The sequence below is a fragment of the Clytia hemisphaerica genome, unplaced genomic scaffold, assembly GCF_902728285.1.
Source record: "Clytia hemisphaerica strain Z4C2 unplaced genomic scaffold, Clytia hemisphaerica genome assembly, whole genome shotgun sequence".
Classification (NCBI taxonomy): domain Eukaryota; kingdom Metazoa; phylum Cnidaria; class Hydrozoa; order Leptothecata; family Clytiidae; genus Clytia; species Clytia hemisphaerica.
Genome location: NW_027104423.1, coordinates 5702 through 24643, shown reverse-complemented (window position 1 = coordinate 24643; position 18942 = coordinate 5702). Strand labels below are relative to the sequence as shown.

At 35.5% G+C, this 18942-nt stretch overlaps 1 protein-coding gene across 1 annotated transcript; it reads left to right on the top strand.

Annotated features, from left to right (window-relative positions):
• The first annotated feature begins 7912 nt into the window (after positions 1 to 7912).
• On the top strand, positions 7913 to 18530 carry LOC136820408 (acetyl-CoA acetyltransferase, mitochondrial-like). The gene is made up of 9 exons (XM_067076591.1): positions 7913 to 8129; positions 12093 to 12140; positions 12426 to 12639; positions 12936 to 13036; positions 13827 to 13970; positions 16519 to 16620; positions 16797 to 16851; positions 17378 to 17649; positions 18130 to 18530. Exons 1-9 carry the CDS (start codon positions 8088 to 8090, stop codon positions 18406 to 18408), a joined length of 1257 nt encoding a protein of 418 aa, XP_066932692.1. The 5' UTR covers positions 7913 to 8087; the 3' UTR covers positions 18409 to 18530.
• The last annotated feature ends 412 nt before the right edge of the window (positions 18531 to 18942 follow it).

Below are 18942 nucleotides of genomic sequence, written 5' to 3'. Positions count from 1 at the left end.
CCATGAATGGGTGTGTGGGTGGTAATGAGATAGTTTCGAATTATGGTTACCCGTGATCTAATTTAACATATTTCATATGCAATTCCGAATCAATTAACCTATTCTACTTATGCTTGCTTTTGTCTAATCAAATCCGCACTCCTTGTCTGTTCCTTCCTTTTCCTTTTCAGCAATAAATTTTGTGTTACAGAAGCTGATAAGGAACGAAATTCATGACGAAGAGCTGTGACGGATGTTTTTGCTCGACCCTCTTTGATGACGGAATAAATTGACGTCTCTTCATGTCCACCTATGTAGCCTGGAGACCACTTATGCTTTTTGATGGACTGGGTTGAACACGTATATTTCATGGGTCCAAACCACTAGAGAATTTTAGCTCATTTTGAGCCCTCAGCCCCCTACACTTTTACGGTTTTTCTGCCGGGCCTGCTTCATTGATTATACCCTAGTCTACCCACAGTGCAAGTGGTTTCTAATCAATGCTAACACTATTAAACTGAAGACAAACCAGGTTCCAGTTCATCTTCATTTTCATCCCCATCTCCATCCGATTCGCATTGTGTATTGTGTCCAAAATTCTTTCATGTGCATAACTCATCTCAAAGATTATCGGTTATTTGTAATTACGCAAAGAGACCATTAGAAACTTTTTAATAATTGTTCTAGAGAAACTTTCAAAAATTATACTCCTCATAATCATAAGCATGAATTTCCAGAAGACATAATTCCATGTCAAATGTGTCAGGTTACTTCAAACTTATGTAACATACTGTAATACCATGGATCATTCTAAATTTAACAATTTTTCATCCATAGAGGCAACACGAAACTTTATAAACTACAACAATCATCCAATTCAGTCAGTTACTATATCAGACACCACTTAGAATTAAATAAGTGTTTTCTGAAGATTTCGAATCGTAACATTTTCTTTGTTTGCGTCAATCAGGATCTTCTTTCCCTTAAACGAATAAAAGCTGGTTAAATATCATCGGCAAATTTCGTCTGTGTTGGCACTTCTTCGTTCATATTACGTTATGAAAATTTTCAAACTATGACTCATCAAATTCAATTTTGAAACAAAACTTTCTGTTTCAAACGAATGAGTAGGATTAGGTTTCTTTTGATAATATTTTGATTAAAAAAACTCACGTATATTTTACCAGCCCCTGAAAATCACTTTCAAGAGGTTTTGTTTTTTAATTCAAATATTCGTCACAATTGACCTACCCACTCGCGAGACCAACATCAAATTGAATCTCAATTTTAAAATGGAAAATCATTAAAGAACTCTTTCTTAAAAGAAATTCTGAACGCTGAACGCTGTAGTAAAGATTGCCTTATTTCCGTTTCAGTGCCCTAAAGCACCCTATGGAAATCAAATCATAATTTTATAAAAAACACTTTCTGAAATTCCTCCTTTCACAAGGCTAAATATTGCTGCAACATTACTATCAAAATCTTGACTTTTGAAAATCTCGCTATAATACCATCCAAACCCATATATATTACAATCGTACGAGAATATAAACACTTTCTAACTATGTATTCAAAGTAGTAAAAATTCATATCAATTTGTTGACTGCCACACAGGAAAGTGAGACACGCTTTTTAAAATTATGTCAATGATACTGCTAACTCTCTCTCTCTCTCTCTCTCTCTATGCAAAACTCTTCACCACGCGGGGTCACTAATCACTTCTGTATGTGGGTGTTTTCCTCATTGGTTAATGGACTTACGCGTCACATTTCTGCAACAGCCTCTGTGACTGGCTCATTTACTTTTCCAACATGGTTTTATCCAATCATAGACATCGTTACTATAAAGATACGATGTCTTTGGAATGTTTTCTTTCGATATATATGAAGTTATTTGAAATAGATCACACAGTGATTGCTGCTTCTTGATCATCTTTTAATGACATTTCGGAAAATTAAAGGTTATCAAGTTATTAGTTATAAAGTAACTTAATTATCACAAAGATTGAGGGCTTTAAAGGATTTTAAAGATTATCGCATGGTTGCTTTATGATGCCCCCTGCTTTGTTAAGTTCCTTTTGTTATCATCAATTACTATATCCCACCACTCAAGATTATTTCGTTTCTACGTTTGGTATTTTCTTCCTTTGTATCTGAATGTATGCCTCCATTGGTTTTCACTCAAGTTTTGTTTTGAAAAATTATATACCTACGTCAAGATTTAAAACATGGGCAAAGTATACAGTTTGTCCGTAGAAAAGCGGTTTGCTCGAAAATAAAATTCAAATTTCAATTTTCGAGTTATGTAACTCTAAAACAAAATTTTGAAAAAATATTTCGAGTTACAAAACAACAGTAAAAAACTTTTTCGAGTTAAGAAGTCCCCTTATGACGTCATGATTTGAGACTTATGACGTCACATTCGTCGTAACTCGGGTTTTTGTAACTCGAGTTTTTGTAACTCGGGTTTTCCGGGCCTCCATCTATGACGTCAAGGCTTTTTCTTTCATTTAAAAACGAGTGAGGCATGCGGCGAACATTTTCTTTCTCTCGCTATCAATTTTTGTTTTTTTCTACACGGAAGATATAAGTTATTTTAATCATTCTGATTATGATAAATTATTTCCCCTTCTTTTTTTAATTTTTTTCATTATTGTTATATGATGTTTGTAGCTAGCATTATGAAAACTTATTCGTGCATAATTAAAATAATTAACATAATATATGCATGGATCGTGCATCGCGCATCGTGAATCGTTGGATCGCGCATCGTAAATTACACAAACCGGTAGAAAAGGCGTACAGAACACACACCAGGGGTTGCATCCATTGTCTTGACTGCAGTAGATCAATGATGACGATGGTTACCTTTAATGTGATTTAGATTTACGTTCCCACCTGGTATAAACTCAAAGTAAACGAACTAAATCATAGCAATCCATAAACCATACAGACTACAAACATATAAACATGAACAATTCTTAACCATTAATGTCATATGTCATTTTGACCGTGAGTAAACATTTTGCATTAAGAGAATGGTAGAAAAATATTATGGTCCTATTTTTAGGCTATGAAGAGGGTTGCAAATTTGCTAATTTTCAAGGTGGTTGTCTGATGACAGGGTTGACTTTTGGATGTTTTAGACAATTTTTAGGGCTAAAATTAGAATTTCCCCAAAAAATCGGTATCGGAATTGCAAGTATTTTTTACGGAATCTCGGAAATTTTAGCAAAATTATTCGGTATTTCGGAAATCGTAAACCCCGTAAACCCCCCCCCCACTGGGGGCTCAGTTAAGCAGTTAGCATGTTCCAATAATCTCGTCTTGATAAAGGCGTAGAAAATATTTAAATTTTCGGCTAAAATACAGTTGATTTAAAAGTTTCTGTCGGGGATAAAAAGATGGGGGAAAAACTTGATAAGTAATAAAAAAGAGTTTTTTCGAAGGGGAAAAATTTAGTCACCCTCTCAAAATGTTCGTCATTTTCGCGCCCCTCTCGAGAGCTGGCTCGTCACATTTTGGTAATTAAACATGGAGGTTATCTATTGTATGTTATGTATTGGCGGCCGCCCACGCTAAAGCTCTGAAGGAGCGGGCCAATATACCATCGGAGACCTATAGTAGTCATCGTTTGATGTACCGCATCATAGTGTGAGCCAATGGTGAAATGATTGTGCACTTTTTGCAAAAAGCATGAAATTTTGCACAGACCTACTTTAGACCTAAATAAAGGATTTCAGTCCGGGAGCCCAAAAAATTTTTGCCTTTTTTCCCCTTTTTCAGCCGATTTTCTGCTGACATCAGCTAAAAATCTTTGGCCTAGAGGTCATCTTTGAAAATATGGTCATATCATATATCGTTGGATCGGAAATTGTTTGTAGATTCCAAAAAAGGATTATCTCATACCGTAAAAATCAAGCCAATAAAAGTTATTCATCCCTAAAGTGAGTGATGACGTCATCAATTTTTTTTGGCTAGCAGCTAAGTCTTTAAATATGGTCATATCATATACCGTTGGATCGGAAATGTTATGTAGATTCCAAAAAAGGATTATCTCATACCATGAAAATTTAGAGAAAAAGAAATATCAATGCTCAATGTGAGCACAGTATTTCTGTTAGTAATTGGGCTTAAGACTTGTAACTCCCACTTTAAGCTTCTGGAACAATATGAAACATTGTTACATACAGTAAATCTTGTACAAAATGCTAACGGGCAAATTATCGATCTTTTATACACTTCTATGTCTAAATAACGGAAGATCGTGGTCGATCGTGATTCATCTTTTGATCTATATAGCGTTAGAAAAATATATTAAAAATTTCGAGAGCGACTGTATTCACTTCATTGTAATTAAAAATCTTTTAAAATCTAGAGTAGATATATAAACAAAGTAAAAAGTAAGATAAACACCTTTAATACATAGTCATAATGGCTTTTATATACACATTTTAAGAACAAATTTATTTTCATTGGTAGACCAGCGACTGAGTCGATTCAAGACCACTGAAAGATCGAAGGGGTGACTAAAACGACAAATATACTTTCCCTATGAGAACCAACAAACGATAAAACGAACAACCTAGAAGGGTATATCTTTTGTCCTAAAATAATGTAAACAAACTTCAAATACCTAAACTGAAACACATCTTATAAATGCAGTCAATCTCGCTCGTATTCACCTTTACACCTGCAAAGTTCAGTACACAAGAATCCAGAGAATACACATTTACAACGCCCCTTAATCCTTTCTCTAGATCACACGAACATTTAATCAATTGTCTGAAAACAGGAAGATCTGTCCAATTCGGGATGTAACTTCCATTTCGCACGTTCCATCCCCAATCTTCCGGAGATGGAAGAGACAGTTGTTGTGAGACAGTTTGATGTTTTGTTGTAAAGTAGTAATGTGAAGCGCTCGATAATAGGCAGTGACTCCTCTACGTCGGATAGTGATGGTCGGTTACTCAGCTTTTCGAAAACAGAAGTAATTTCTTCGAACGACTCCCAAACTTTCCATGCTGAATCCTTTGAAACACGTGAGAAAAAAGATACTTGATCGCAGCCTGTAAAGGCATGGAAAAATGGAAGTGCTAAGGCTTTCGACTGACCAATTTCAGAGAATATTTTGTGAGCTGGAATAAATTGCCGATGCTTCCCCGTTCCAAAATCGACCCATAACTCTTCCAACTGTTCTTTCAAGCGGGCCAACACGGAGACTGCAACATCTGTATCCACGAACAACAATCTTCTTTCGGCCTTGTAATGACATGTCGCTTTCATCAGATGATTTAATGACATTGCTGTTACTTGGTGACAATACTTTGTTTCAGCGACATCATGACCTGATAACATTGCTTCATTTCCTGATGATGCCACTCCGCTACTTGAAAGAGCTTCTGTCCAGCCACTATTCTTTAGAAAATCACCTATACATCCCATCATGACCATCTCGATGTGTAACGCCCCAAGCATCAATACCAGTTTCTTTTCACCATATAGCGAAGGATGCTGCCACTGGATTTTCTTTGCGATCGCGTACAAAGGCTGGTCAAGACCAATCACTGCTGCTTGTCTAGGGTTTAAGAAATTGATTGACTTCATTAAAATGTTCAGCAAATGCTTGATTGTAGCTGGTGACTTGGAGTCGTCTCGTAGAATCGGAAGCATAGCGGACGTATCTTTGCATGTAGGTGGCTCTTGATTTACTGAATGATAAACAGCTCATGATGATTTGCTAGGATTGTCAAGCCATTTTTGATCTTCGCTATAATGACTCCTGCTATTATAAGCTGTCAAGCCTTCAAATTGAGCAAGAAACCTTTCCTTGAAGCGAGTGCTGTGCTCCCTTGTTTCAACAGTTACACCAAGCTTGGCAAGCTTTGTAGTATAAAGCTTTACCAGATCAGACAACTTGAATGTGGGTATTTCATCATCAGTCGATGTCAGATGAGTTTCTTCTATGAAAGTTACAACTTAAGCGAATGCGATTCCACATAGCTTGTGATGAAGTTCTGATTAACAACCACCAAGTTGTTTATTTGTTCTCTTTCTATACAGATCAGTTTCGATGGTACATGGCATCCTGAGCAATCATATCACCATTTTGAAGCTTTGCGTAGAGAATGGAATCTTCGAGTAGCTTTGCACTGGTTCGAACACGATGGTCAGGTCTATATGATTGAGCCAGATGCAACGCCCCTTCTTCTGTGTTTGACGGTTCGTTGCAAAAGAAACACGTGGCAATTTGAGATGGTTGTTATGATTGAGACTTTTGCCGTGTTACTAAAGATAAAAAACATTATAAAAACTTGACAAATTCGTGCAGAAAAAATAAAATTAACCTTAATAAACTCGAAAAGCTAAAAAACAACGGTAAAAATAGGTTAGAAAATTTAAAATTAGTTACTTAATTTAGTTAATTAGTACCTCTGTCTGTCTTGTCAGATTTCTGGTATTTCTGAATCGCCTTGTTTTAAGCTTTTCGTTAAAATGAAAATTAGCTTCATTTCTGATTAGTGAATCACCCAATGCAACTCCCTCTTTCAATTTGTCTATGTCTAGAGGCACTGGTAACATGTCTATTGAATCAAACTTTGCTATTCTTTTTCATCTGTGTCAGTTTGACAAATAAAGCAACTGCTCCAGTCCTCTTTACCATCACTTTCGTCGCGTTTGGAACTCTTTGGGCTTGATCCACCGATCAGCAATTATAACACTTCTTCTCTTTGACATTGTTATTCTTTATTTCTGTATCTACATTTTTCTTTATCTAGCTCCTAAAAGAAAGAAAAATAGAATGTAAAAATATACTTATGTTCTGCTCTTGCTCCAAAGATAAGTTCAAATGGTAATCGCAATCCAATAACATAGCTAAAGACTTAGTCAGAGAGAGCCAGAAGAGCAACCTAAAATCATTTGTGAAATAACCTACAAAGGAAGATTATGAAGTACAATAAAGATATTAGAATCATCCCTCAACATTTGCACCCCCCCTCCCATTAACACCAAAAAATCACTTCTTTGTCGGAAATACCGTGCTCACATTGAGCATTGATATTTCTTTTCCTCTAAACTTTCAAGGTATGAGATAATCCTTTTTTGGAATCTACATAAAATTTCCGATCCAACGGTATATGATATGACCATATTTACAGACTTGGCTGCTAGGCAGAAAAATTTGATGACGTCATCACTCACTTTGGGGATGAATAACTTTCATTGGCTTGATTTTTACGGTATGAGATAATTCTTTTTTGGAATCTACATACAATTTCCGATCCAACGATATATGATATGACCATATTTTCAGAGATGACCTCTAGGCCAAAATTTTTTAGCTGATGTCAGCCGAAAATCGGCTGAAAAAGGGGAAAAAAGGCAAAAATTTTTTGGGCTCCCGGACTGAAATCGTTTATTTAGGTCTAAAGTAGGCCTGTGCAAAATTTCATGCTTTTTGCAAAAAGTAGAAACCTTACAGAAAAAAGAAAAACCCAAAGGTTCCAGATGTTAAAATTTTCCCGACCTTCAGAGCTTTAGCGTGTCGGAAGAAAATTTCTACATCGAGTACCAAATCCGGGGGGGGGGGCAGCTGGGCAAAAGGACCGACGGGTATGTGCGGGTCCTAAGGGTACCTTTTCCAATATGTTTAAAATGCACTGTAAGGGTCGGAAGAGCTAGAGATGCACTGTAAGGGTAGAAATTTTAGAAAATTCTTGAAAGGGTGCAATTTTAAAAGCCAATTTTCGGCCCGCACATACCGTCAGTCCGCAAACCCAGTGCCCCCCCCCCCCCCCGGGGTACCAGATAAACATGGAGGCTGCGCTGTATCCATATAGCGCTTTCGCAGCTTTTCAACTCGCAATTAATCCTCGAATTTCCGGACGTGATTGGAAACATGAAACGTTCAGTCGGGCTCAGTCAGAATTTAGTTTTACATCTCTTATTCTCTTGCCTCAATATCTGCTGGGTCCGACTGCTCGTATACTTCACAGCCAACAACCACCTGACCACAGCACAGCAGGCTGAATCTCAAGCAGTCAACAGAACAGACAAGTCAAGCAGTCCAAATTTGCAGACGGTTCCAGCTCCAAATTCAACAACAAGATGTTCTCAGCCTCATCTTTAAGATTTTGCAGAACCTCTTTGGTATCCTTTTCTAAAACTTTAGTCAATTTTGTACCTTTGATTTGTTGTTTTTGAGTTAAAAAAATTGTTTTTGACAACAAAATCCTTCTTCTTTATTTGCAAGCTTAGCCAGTCTAGACTTAGACTCCTTCAACAGGATTAGAAACTAGGCTAGTCTCACCTCTTTTATCTTTCCCATTGCAACAATCAGTCCAAGTTTCTGTGCAATTTTGAGCTTGATATTTTGTAAAAAAATTGCAGTATGGAACAGTTTGTGGGGCTTTCAAAGTTTGTAAATATGAATAATGGTACCTTAAGGGAATTAATTTTCGCGGCAACTAATTTTCGCGAGACAGCTTTCCTCGCGAAATAATTTAATTTTCGGGGGAATAATATTCACGACTAACTTTGACTGTAAATTTTCGCGGGGATTTAATTTCGCGAATTGGGAAATTTTTTCACATTTTCCGTTAGGGGAGTCATCCATATTCATTTGACAACGCAAAACGTCAAATTGACGTTATGAGGGGGTGGGGGGGTTTCAAAAGTTAGGTTGGACGTTATAAGAAATCAAAGGTATACCTTTTTGTGAAAATCGCGAATATTTGTTTTACCACCAACCACACTATATTATTTTGAGCTGTCGAAAATATATTCGTGTATGAATTACATGAAAATTTGCTTGCATAATCCCATTGGTTCGCGCTATGATATCATTACATCATATTTTCATTGTTTGCGCGATTGAGCGAACCACATGGCACAAGTGGGCAAAGAAGGTGGTACACCTAAAGCATGGCACGGACCAACACGGACCTAGCGCCAAGTGGAGCTTTTAATTTCTTTTTAAATAAAGGTCATTAGTTAAAAGGACACATACACGCACGGGTACAACCAAGTACGGACTTTGCGACGGGAAAACTTTGATGAAAAAATGGCGACAATTTTTGGTAAACATCGCTTGACGTTAAAATCTGTGGGGGGTGGGGGGTTCAGAGGATAAGGCGAACCCGAAAAATATTTTTGTTTCCGGTCCACCGGCCGGGTGAAAATTTATTTCGTCGTCACCCGGCCGCATTTTTTTTTTCATACATCTTGTTCCATTAGCAATGATCTTCGTCGTGTTATAAACTTTTGTCTTTTGTTTATTTTTTTGCACATTCCATTTTTCTTTCGTTCGAATCACAATTTCATTGATTTGCGCGAGTTTATCCTATGTCACATTTTTTATAAATACAACTTGTGTTTGAAAAACTTTTGTGAATCAGTTTTTTCAAAATTTCTATTAGCGGTGTCGAGTTACTACAGATTTAAGGTAAAGAAGAACATCATTTTAACTTCTACGAGTGCTTTAAAAAATTGAGTTTTGGGATCGAAATTTAGCGAAAAAAAATTTTTTGCGGCCGGCCGGGTGAGTGTTTTTTTCGTCACCCGGTGGACCGGAAACAAAAATATTTTTAGGGTTTGCCTAACGTCAATTTGACATTATGCGTTGACAAATGAATGTGGACGGGTCCCCTTAGTTTGATTACGAGATTTTGTCGACACAGTAGAGTCTCCATAACTCAAACGGCTATGAGGAATGAAAATTTATTCAAATTATAGAGACAATAGAGTAATTGAGACTCATTTAAGAGAGTTTCTTAGCTGAAAGAATTTTAGCATAAAAAACTTAATTTTCACGAGGATTAAATTTTGCGAATTTAGCAAGAGATGAGAATTTTCACAAGGGATTATATTTTTTTAAAAAGGTGAAATTCGCGAAATTCGTGAAATATAATCCCTGCAAAAATTTATTCCCTTAGGGTAGCTTTCATATCACCCGTGTTCTGAAAGGCAAAACAATGGAAATGTGTCAATCCGTTCAGCTGACCAAAATGACACAAAAATGACAAAATGGCCTGTCAAGACTTTTTAATATCTTTTTGTTTGATAAAGCAATCAATCTCAAATAAAAAGTATCTTGACAACACGTGTGTCTGATTTGGAAAAGCATGTTTCAATGTTTTTGAAAGAAGAAATAATTTTTCACCAATGTCTAACCTTTTGACTATATCTAAAGAATTAGTTTACAAACCTTTTTAAGATCTGTAAAAAGCTCTCTACTCCCAAATAGTTCTGGAATAAACCCTTAAAAAACCAAGATAATTGATAAAATATCCAATCTCAGTCAGGGCTTCCTTTCACTTAATATCGATATTACGCGAACGGCAGTGTGTGCTAAATTATTTTGGTTTCACTTTCAATTTCAAGCAAAGGTCTTAGCAACATGGCAGTACGCCCAATCGCGCCCACGGGAAAGTTCCAATTTTTAATTATCAGGAAATCGGGAAACCGGTTCACCACGTTGATAAAAAACGTATGGAATGAAACCTGACAGAAGATTTTCAACCAGATTTATTCAGATAAAGCTATAAGAGGTTCATTACTTGTGGATTTTAAAACCTACATAACCAAAAACGAAAGTTGTTGGGAAGGAAAGAGTAAACGCAAGACAGAAGGTTTGGTTGTGTTGATCAGGTATGTTTTTATTCTATCCAAACTATTGGTATAAAAGACCAAGGATGCCCTGACTGAATCTTTAAATAAAGATTGAAGATGAAAATTTACAAAGAAGGTTTTTCTTGCATAACTTTTTGTTGCAGTACCCCCGTCTTATCCCGGTTTGACAACTGGTAGTTAAGTACATCAGAAACATACGGGAATGTTTACACATGGACAAGATAAGTTTTCACAAAGCACCAGCAAGAACAAAAGTTGGATTTGGCTGAAAATGGCTGACATTGGACCTTAAATATAATTTTTTTGGTAAAAGCTATGGTAATTCTGTTTAGCTATATGAAAAGCTTATCTATTCCTTGTCAAGATACTTTTTAATTGAGATTGATTGCTTTACCACACAAAAAGATATTAAAAAATCTTGACAGGTCATTTTGTCATTTTTGTGTCATTTTTGTCAGCTGAACGAATTGACGCATTTCCATTGTTTTGCCTTTTGGAACACGCGTGAACATTGGGGCTGAAGATAAGATTTTCAAAAAATCAGCAAACCTTACTTGAACCAAACCAATTTTTCAATAAAACTTCATTTTCAAGCAATTTCCAGGTTATATTTACAAGTTTCCAAAACTTTTAACTTAATTTAAGGCATTTTTATGTTAATATGTTAACCATGGGAACTGCAAAATCGTCAAATAACAGGGAGAAAACAAAAAAGAGGGAGGAAACCAAAATTTTTTTGAATATGGTGAGGGATAAAAAAGAGAGGGGAATCGAGAAAAATTTCAGTATGTGAATAGAGCAGTAAAAAATTTTTCTATTTTTCCTTTTTTTTTGCAAAAGTTCTAGGAATGAAAATTAAGGGATAATTATTTATTTATCCCTTAATTTTCATTCCTACATAACACTTTGACAAAAGTATTCCCTGTGCAAAGCAGTGCAGAGCAGTGTGAAAAGAAAGTTGTCTTTTTTACCGATTGCTTTTATTCATTGAAACAAATATCAAGGCCTGCTCCTTTGCTTAGACTTTTCAAGTTTCCACCAATATGAATGCAGCATTATTTGACTAGGTTTCAACAACGGCCTAGTTTTTGGGGCCTGTGGCCTTTCAGTGCCTTGCAATAGAACAAGAGGCGGCCTTAAATGTCTATTATCTTTATTTGTTTCAATCCTTGTTTCTAAGGGTTAGGCTTTTTGTCATCTTTAATTCTCTGAAAAAAGTTGAAATTTGATGCAAGAGTTGAAGTGCAGCAAATAATCCTAAATGTTGGCTTGAAATTGAGAATTTCTTTTAAAAATGGTTTCTTACAAATCTATAGTTAATAATGTTTGCAAATAAGTCAATACAATATTATGTGTTCAGGTCAGAAATTTTTTGTTTGAGAAGCTTATGCCTTTCCTTTAGTAGTGGTGTATTAGGCCACATTAACAGAAAAAGACCACTCTCTAATATATGTTTCCTGAACTAACTACAACCTCTATTAGAGCAATCACTCTTCAAGATATTTTTCAACTTCAAGAGCTGCTTCTAAGGTAAAAATTAGTATCTATTTTCTCAATTTACATCATTTTTTGCCCAGAGTATGGAACATTTTAACAATCCGGGCAATTATTTTTGATAATGATGAATAAGAGAGCAATGATATTATATTAGTTATACTAGTTATACTGTAGATCTACCAAAGTCTATTATTATTTATTATTTTATTAAAGTACTTCTACAATTTTTTAAAAATTTATTCCAATGACTTCAAACAATTTGACTTCATTTCTTCCTTTTAAACTAAACCCAGTATTTGTTTTTAACTTTCGTTTAAGGAAGTTGTCATTGCAAGTGCTGTGCGAACACCCATTGGCTCATTCCAAAGTTCCCTTTCATCATTACCTGCTACAAAGCTTGGAAGCATCGCCATCCAAGAAGCAATCAAATATGCACAGATTGAACCAGAAAACGTACAAGAAGTGTACATGGGGAATGTATGCATCGCAGCTTCTGGTCAAGCACCAGCTCGGCAAGCTGCCTTGGGAGCAGGTATTTTTGAAATACTTAAATAGTCTTCTTTTTCTTCGTTATGAATTTTTAATGGATGGTTGGATTTTGTTATCAAAATAATAAGTTTACGCAAAGTGTTAATAAATTTCACCCATCTGTATATCTCTCAACTTGAGTTGAGCTATCAATCTGAGAATGGCTGAGTGTCCAAAATTCTTTAAAACAGCCAAAAGCCTTTCATAGTGGTCGAATTTGGCAGGAATTTGGCACTTTTCAACAGTCGTTGAATATTTTGAAAAACAAAAGAAATTATTTGTTTTTATCTTCTTTTTTAGGGATTCCTCAATCAACACCTTGCTGTACAATTAATAAAGTTTGTGCATCTGGTATGAAATCAATCATGATGGCTGCTCAAAGTATCATGGCTGGATCTCAAGTACGTTCTTCGTCACTTCTTTCTACAATTTCGTTCGAAATATACTAAAATTTTATGTATTTAAACGTTTTTCAGAATTTAGAGTTCTATTCTAGTACTTTGCTTTATTTTATTGGATATCCGGTTTTGGAGGGGTTCGATGGCTTCTAGGCTATATTCCCAGTCCTTTCGAAATAACTTCAAGCTTTTGAATCCTGAGATCCCAAGGTCCTAAGTCTTAAGTCTCATTTTAAAACTCTGAGTTAAAACTCTACATTCCAGAAGTAAATTAGAGCACTTAAAAATCATTAGCGGAGTTTAAATTTTGCAGAGATACTCCTTTGTATGAAATATTTTGTCCAAGACTGTAGCATTTGTTGTACAGTGAAACCTCCAATTAGCGGACACCATCGGGGAATAGAGTGAGTCTCCGCTAATTAGAAGTGTCCGCCTTTTAGAAACTTTGGTATTTGGTTCGAAGTGCTTTTCTAGCATTTCTAGAGACATGGAAGAGAAAGATTATTCAAATGCAACAATTTAGTTTTTATGAATCATAGTAGTCTTGAGGTCGCTGAAATTTATCATTTTTATGACGTAAACAAATTCATCAACTGGATGAAGGGTTCCAAACGTCTAATGATAAATTGATATATGATAAGTAATTTGTTTGAAGTGTTTAAGAAATAAATAGCTTGGATAAATCAATTCTGTCTAATTCTTTAAAGTCTTTGACTAGTTTGATCGTCGATGTCTGCTAATTTTTTGTAACTTGTGTATTTCTTTATTATAGTTGTTTTTTTTTGCTTTGCAGGAAATCATGGTTGCTGGTGGACAAGAAAGCATGTCAAATGTGCCATACTACGTCAAACGAGAGCCTTTGAAATATGGTGGTAATATGATGCTTGATGGTATTGTTTACGATGGCCTCACTGATGCTTATGATGGGATACATATGGTAAGACCAACCTTTCATCCATTCTTCTGGAAACGACATTTGATCGGTGCAATCTTTTAACAGTCGGGAAGTTGACAATAAATTATAGTCTTCGAAAAATGTTTACTAACGTTAGAAAAATGAACTTATCGGGCTCATTCAATACTTTCTATCTTTTTGCTTGCAACTTGCGAATTTAGTGACCTGCCTCGATCGCTTCGCAACTTTTATACATATACACTGCCCGATAAGTTCTTTTTTCTAACGTTATATGATTTATACCTTATTACAGCTGTCCATGTATATTCAACCTAGAAATTTTGATCTGTTGGTCTACTGGAAAAATCCTACTCCTGGAAATTCACATCTGTTGTTCTTTGATTCCTGAGACCCTAGTTTTGTACCCTGTCCCATAGAAAATTTGATCTGCTGTTCTTGGGTTTGTACCCTGTCTAAGTGTCTCAAAAATTTTGATCTGCTGTTCTTTGGTTTATACCCCTGTCTCACTGTCTCAAATAATTGATCTGCTGTTCATAGGTTTGTACCCCTGTCTCAATGTCTATGACCTGCTGTTCTTCAAAAATATCCCGACAGTTTGTACCGTCTCATGAAATTAACAAAACGAAACAGCAGATGGATAAAATATTCATTATAAAGTTATTGCCTAGAAAAACCTATCTGCTGTTCACCGATGACGTCATTACCTAGAAAATGCTATCTGCTGGTCACTGATGACGTTATCTCCTCTAATAGAACAACAGATGTTTTGAAGTAAATTGATCCTCCTAGAAAATGAGACCTGCTGTTCACTTTTTCATAAAAAACCGTCTCCTAGCAAAGAACAGCAGATATTTCGTAAAAATGGTTCGTCGAATGCTTCTGTTAATTACACGTCTCCTAATACTCATGTAAGGTAAGTAAAAAATATTCAAAGAAAATTTTAAAATCGCGTCTTTTGTTCGGGAAAGCTTTTCCACCTAAACCTAAAAAGTAAAATATTTTTAATTTTGGTTTTTATTTTGACTCATTTCACTTCCGGTTTGAAATTCCTTGTGTTCGAAAATCGAACTTTCGAATCTTTCGAATTTCGAATGTTTCAATAAAAACAAACATTCGAATCCCCCTGCCATAAATAGTTTTTTATTTGTTTTATTTCCAGGGTAGACAGACTTTCCTCAGTAAATGATTGGTGACTCGATGATAGTATTCATGGTTTCGAAGATTTTTACATGTAAATGTTGATATCAAATCTAGTCTTTATTTTAGAGTCCGTTGCATACAACTGTGCATACAAATGTTGATATCAAATCTAGTCTTTATTTTAGAGTCCCTTGTATACAACCAAAACTCAATCAAAACAAAAGAATCCTCGGGGTCAAGCACTATCCGGTTTAAACACCAGTCGGTCTATTGAGACAGGGATGTGAAATACTGAGGAATTTAATCTTTAATAACCATACCCAGTTACAAGTTAGAAATATTGTATCAAGTTACATCATTATTTACACAAAAATTTAAAATTTTAAGTTCTATAAATTATAATAAAACTATTAGTGGTATAAAATCCTAAAGATAAATATAAAGAAAAAACAGAGAAAAAGAACTAAAATTTAAGAAGATTCCTACAATTTCTTCAACCAGGGTTTGCTTCAACAATCAAGCAAAAAACCTCAACATTTTTAATGGCTGTATTTTCCAAAGTGGTGAAGCCTATAGGGTTTTTAATCTTAAATCTGCTGGAGACAAATGTTTGACAGTTTTACCATTGATTTAGGAGCAAACTCTTCACATTAAAATTATTTTATTAGCTGTAGCACAGAAATTTAAAACAGTTAAAAGGTTTTGATAACTGTCAAGATTTGTTCATGGACACATAATTTCGATATTTTACAAGTCATTTTCATTTCCAGCAGTTTCTAAAATCCTTTTTACAATCATATGTTTCCTCAATAGTTACTTTATCCTGGCCATCAAATGCATATTTATAACAGCAAGCAACCAGAGCCCACATATTTTCGAGCAGTCAAGTCAAGATCTCAAGAACAACGACAAACAATCAGTTCTCTTTTCGGTCTCTTTTCCACTGAATAAGAGGAGGGATAAATTCTTCCAGATTATCCATAACTTGAATATGTTCTTCCCCATTTCAAAGCATGCAAAAAGGCGAAGTTCATGTTCTTGCTCACTCTCTTATAGTTATATTCGTTTCGCAAAAAAGGTTTTTTCACCACGTATGCAGGTCATTTTCAGCTTTCCTTTTCTGGAAATGACACAACAACTCTGTTGAGCCTGTCTTGTCAATGAAACAATAAAAATTTTATTTCTTCTGTTCTTTCTCTTTGCTACAGTTTCAGCTTCTTCAAAACTGCTTCGCTCATGTATATTCGCTTCGCAAAAATGAATACCTGTCTACAATGTGGTCATTCTCGATTGCTCAAGAAAATTGATGCCATTGACACAAAACTATGGCATTTATGGCATATTTTTACGTCAGAAAAAGTACAGAGTGGCGTATTTTTGAGAATTTCAACCTTATTTTCTTAATTTATGTTAATTCCATTTTTTTCAGGGTGTATGCGCAGAAGGTACAGTCAGTAAATATGGCATCACACGTGAGGAGCAAGATGCTTATGCTCAAGCTTCGTACACCAAAAGTCGTGCTGCTTGGGAGGTGAGAATCAAGCTTTTCTGAGACATCATAAAATGATCCATGAATTTTTTTTTCTTATTTTGATGGTTGTGTTCTCCTTTTTTGAGTTTTATGAGAACTTGGCAGTCATAATTGATACCATTTCATTGATTATTTTGACAGAAGTTTTAATTTCATTTACCAATTTTTCTTTTCAGAAAAACCTGTTTGCTCATGAAGTTGTCCCTGTCACTGTGCCCAACAAACGAAGAGGTATGTCTTTCATCCCAATCACTTTTTTATTCATTGGACAGAGTCTAGTTGCTAGTGTCGTTCACAGAGAACGCTGGCAGAGTGGTGGCCAGTTCTCAACATCTGCCCTTATTTTCGTGCCCACTAGAGAAGCACATGAGCCCTCTTACCAGTCCAGACTTTCGTTAAAGAGACTGGCAAGGAGTCTGACGATCCCCAAAGTTTGTTTATTAAGTCACGACCCATGTATTAACTGTCATCTATTTAAGACGAATTCCTGTTGACTGCAAAAAAACTAGCCTAGAGATTGAAATATTGAATACTTTATTCTAATATGTAAAAATCAAGGTCATACAGAACTACATAGACTCTTGCCTCACAGGTTCATTAGTATCAATAGACCTTTTTATAAGTTACTTTACAAGCCTACCATTTTCAAAAGAAGTCAAGAAGTTGACTTTATTAATGAAAAATTAACACTTGACTCGAGGAATTTAATCACCTTGGTAATGATTTTATTGACCAACATGTGTCTCTCTTCTCCCAGGCAAACCACCTACCGAAGTCGCCATCGACGAGGAGTTCACCAAAGTCAGTTTCGATAAAATGTCTGGTCTGAAAGCTGTGTTCAGGAAAGATGGTACCATAACAGCAGCAAACGCAAGTACGTTGAACGATGGTGCTGCAGCAACCGTATTAATGTCAGCAGAAGCTGCCAAACAGCACGATGGAAAGCCATTGGCAAGGATTATCTCTTTCGCTGACGCCTCATGCGCTCCTGTAGATTTCTCAGTTGCTCCTGCATTAGCAATGCCTAAGGTATGCTGTAATCTTGTTGCAAACTGTTATTAATGTAATGTGCTCCAATCCTTTCTCTACGGATATATTTATTTGAATTATACATGAAAGGAAGAAATTTTGGCGGAAATTTAATTTGGCGGATGGCCGAGAAAATTAAATTTGGCGGTTGCAGGATATGTAGGGTCAAAAATGATAGCAAAATTGTTGAAAACCCAATTTTGGAGCCTAAAATAGGACGAAATTTGGCGGTACGTTATATAAATTAAATTTGGCGGGAACAAAATTTCTTCCTTTAATGTCTTTCGAACAAAGATGCAAGTGTCCTTTGATACCATGACATTTCACTTTTTCATAACATTTACAATCCATATTTTGTCTTTGAAGTGGAGAGTAATAAAATCAATAAAAGAAAGCCTAAAAGTGCACTAAACCAGGGTTTAGGAGTTCCTAAGTACTGAGATTTTACTGGATTGAAATTGTTTTTCTCATTCACCATAGGCACTGGAGCAAGCTGGTTTGACTTTTGATGACATGAGCATGATTGAAATTAACGAAGCTTTTAGTGCAGTTGTTCTTGCCAACATCAAAGAATTAAACCTTGACGCTGAGAAAGTTAATAAAAATGGAGGTGCTGTCTCGATTGGCCATCCCATCGGAATGAGTGGTACTCGTATTGTTGCCCACTTGGTTCATAATTTAGAACCAGGTCAATTTGGAATCGCTGGTATTTGTAACGGTGGTGGTGGTGCCTCCGCTATCATTGTGCAACGTATTTAATATGATTGCTTTTGAATAGAATACCTCTTGAAATACCCATGTAGTTTCAAATTCACAAAATCAAACTTTTTTAGTAATTATCAATTCATATTTATAAAAAAAGAAACTTTTTAATAAAGAAATTGAATTGTTCATTTTTCCTTGAGAACAGACCAAGTTCAGCCCAACCTTTTTTCGATTTCTTTAGGTAGCCCGGAGGGAGGTGCAGGACGCTGCCACCCTCTATAATTTCTGAGATCTTGAAGAGAACGGCCATGGAAATTGGTACAGATGTTTTCCATCATGAAAAGACGCAAATTTAGAAAATATCTTAAAACAATAGATATTTAAAGTCTAATATAATCGTATAATCTGAAGCAGAGACAATAAGTGTGTAACTTAATTTGAATTTGATAGTGGTTTTGTGATCGTTGAAAAGATATTCAGGAGTGGAAAATTCTCAAATCGAAAAAATGCAAAAAAAAATTGAAAATGAAGATTGGATAAAAAAAACAGGAGAAAAAAGTGACTTCTTCAATAACTTTTTTCTTTTTG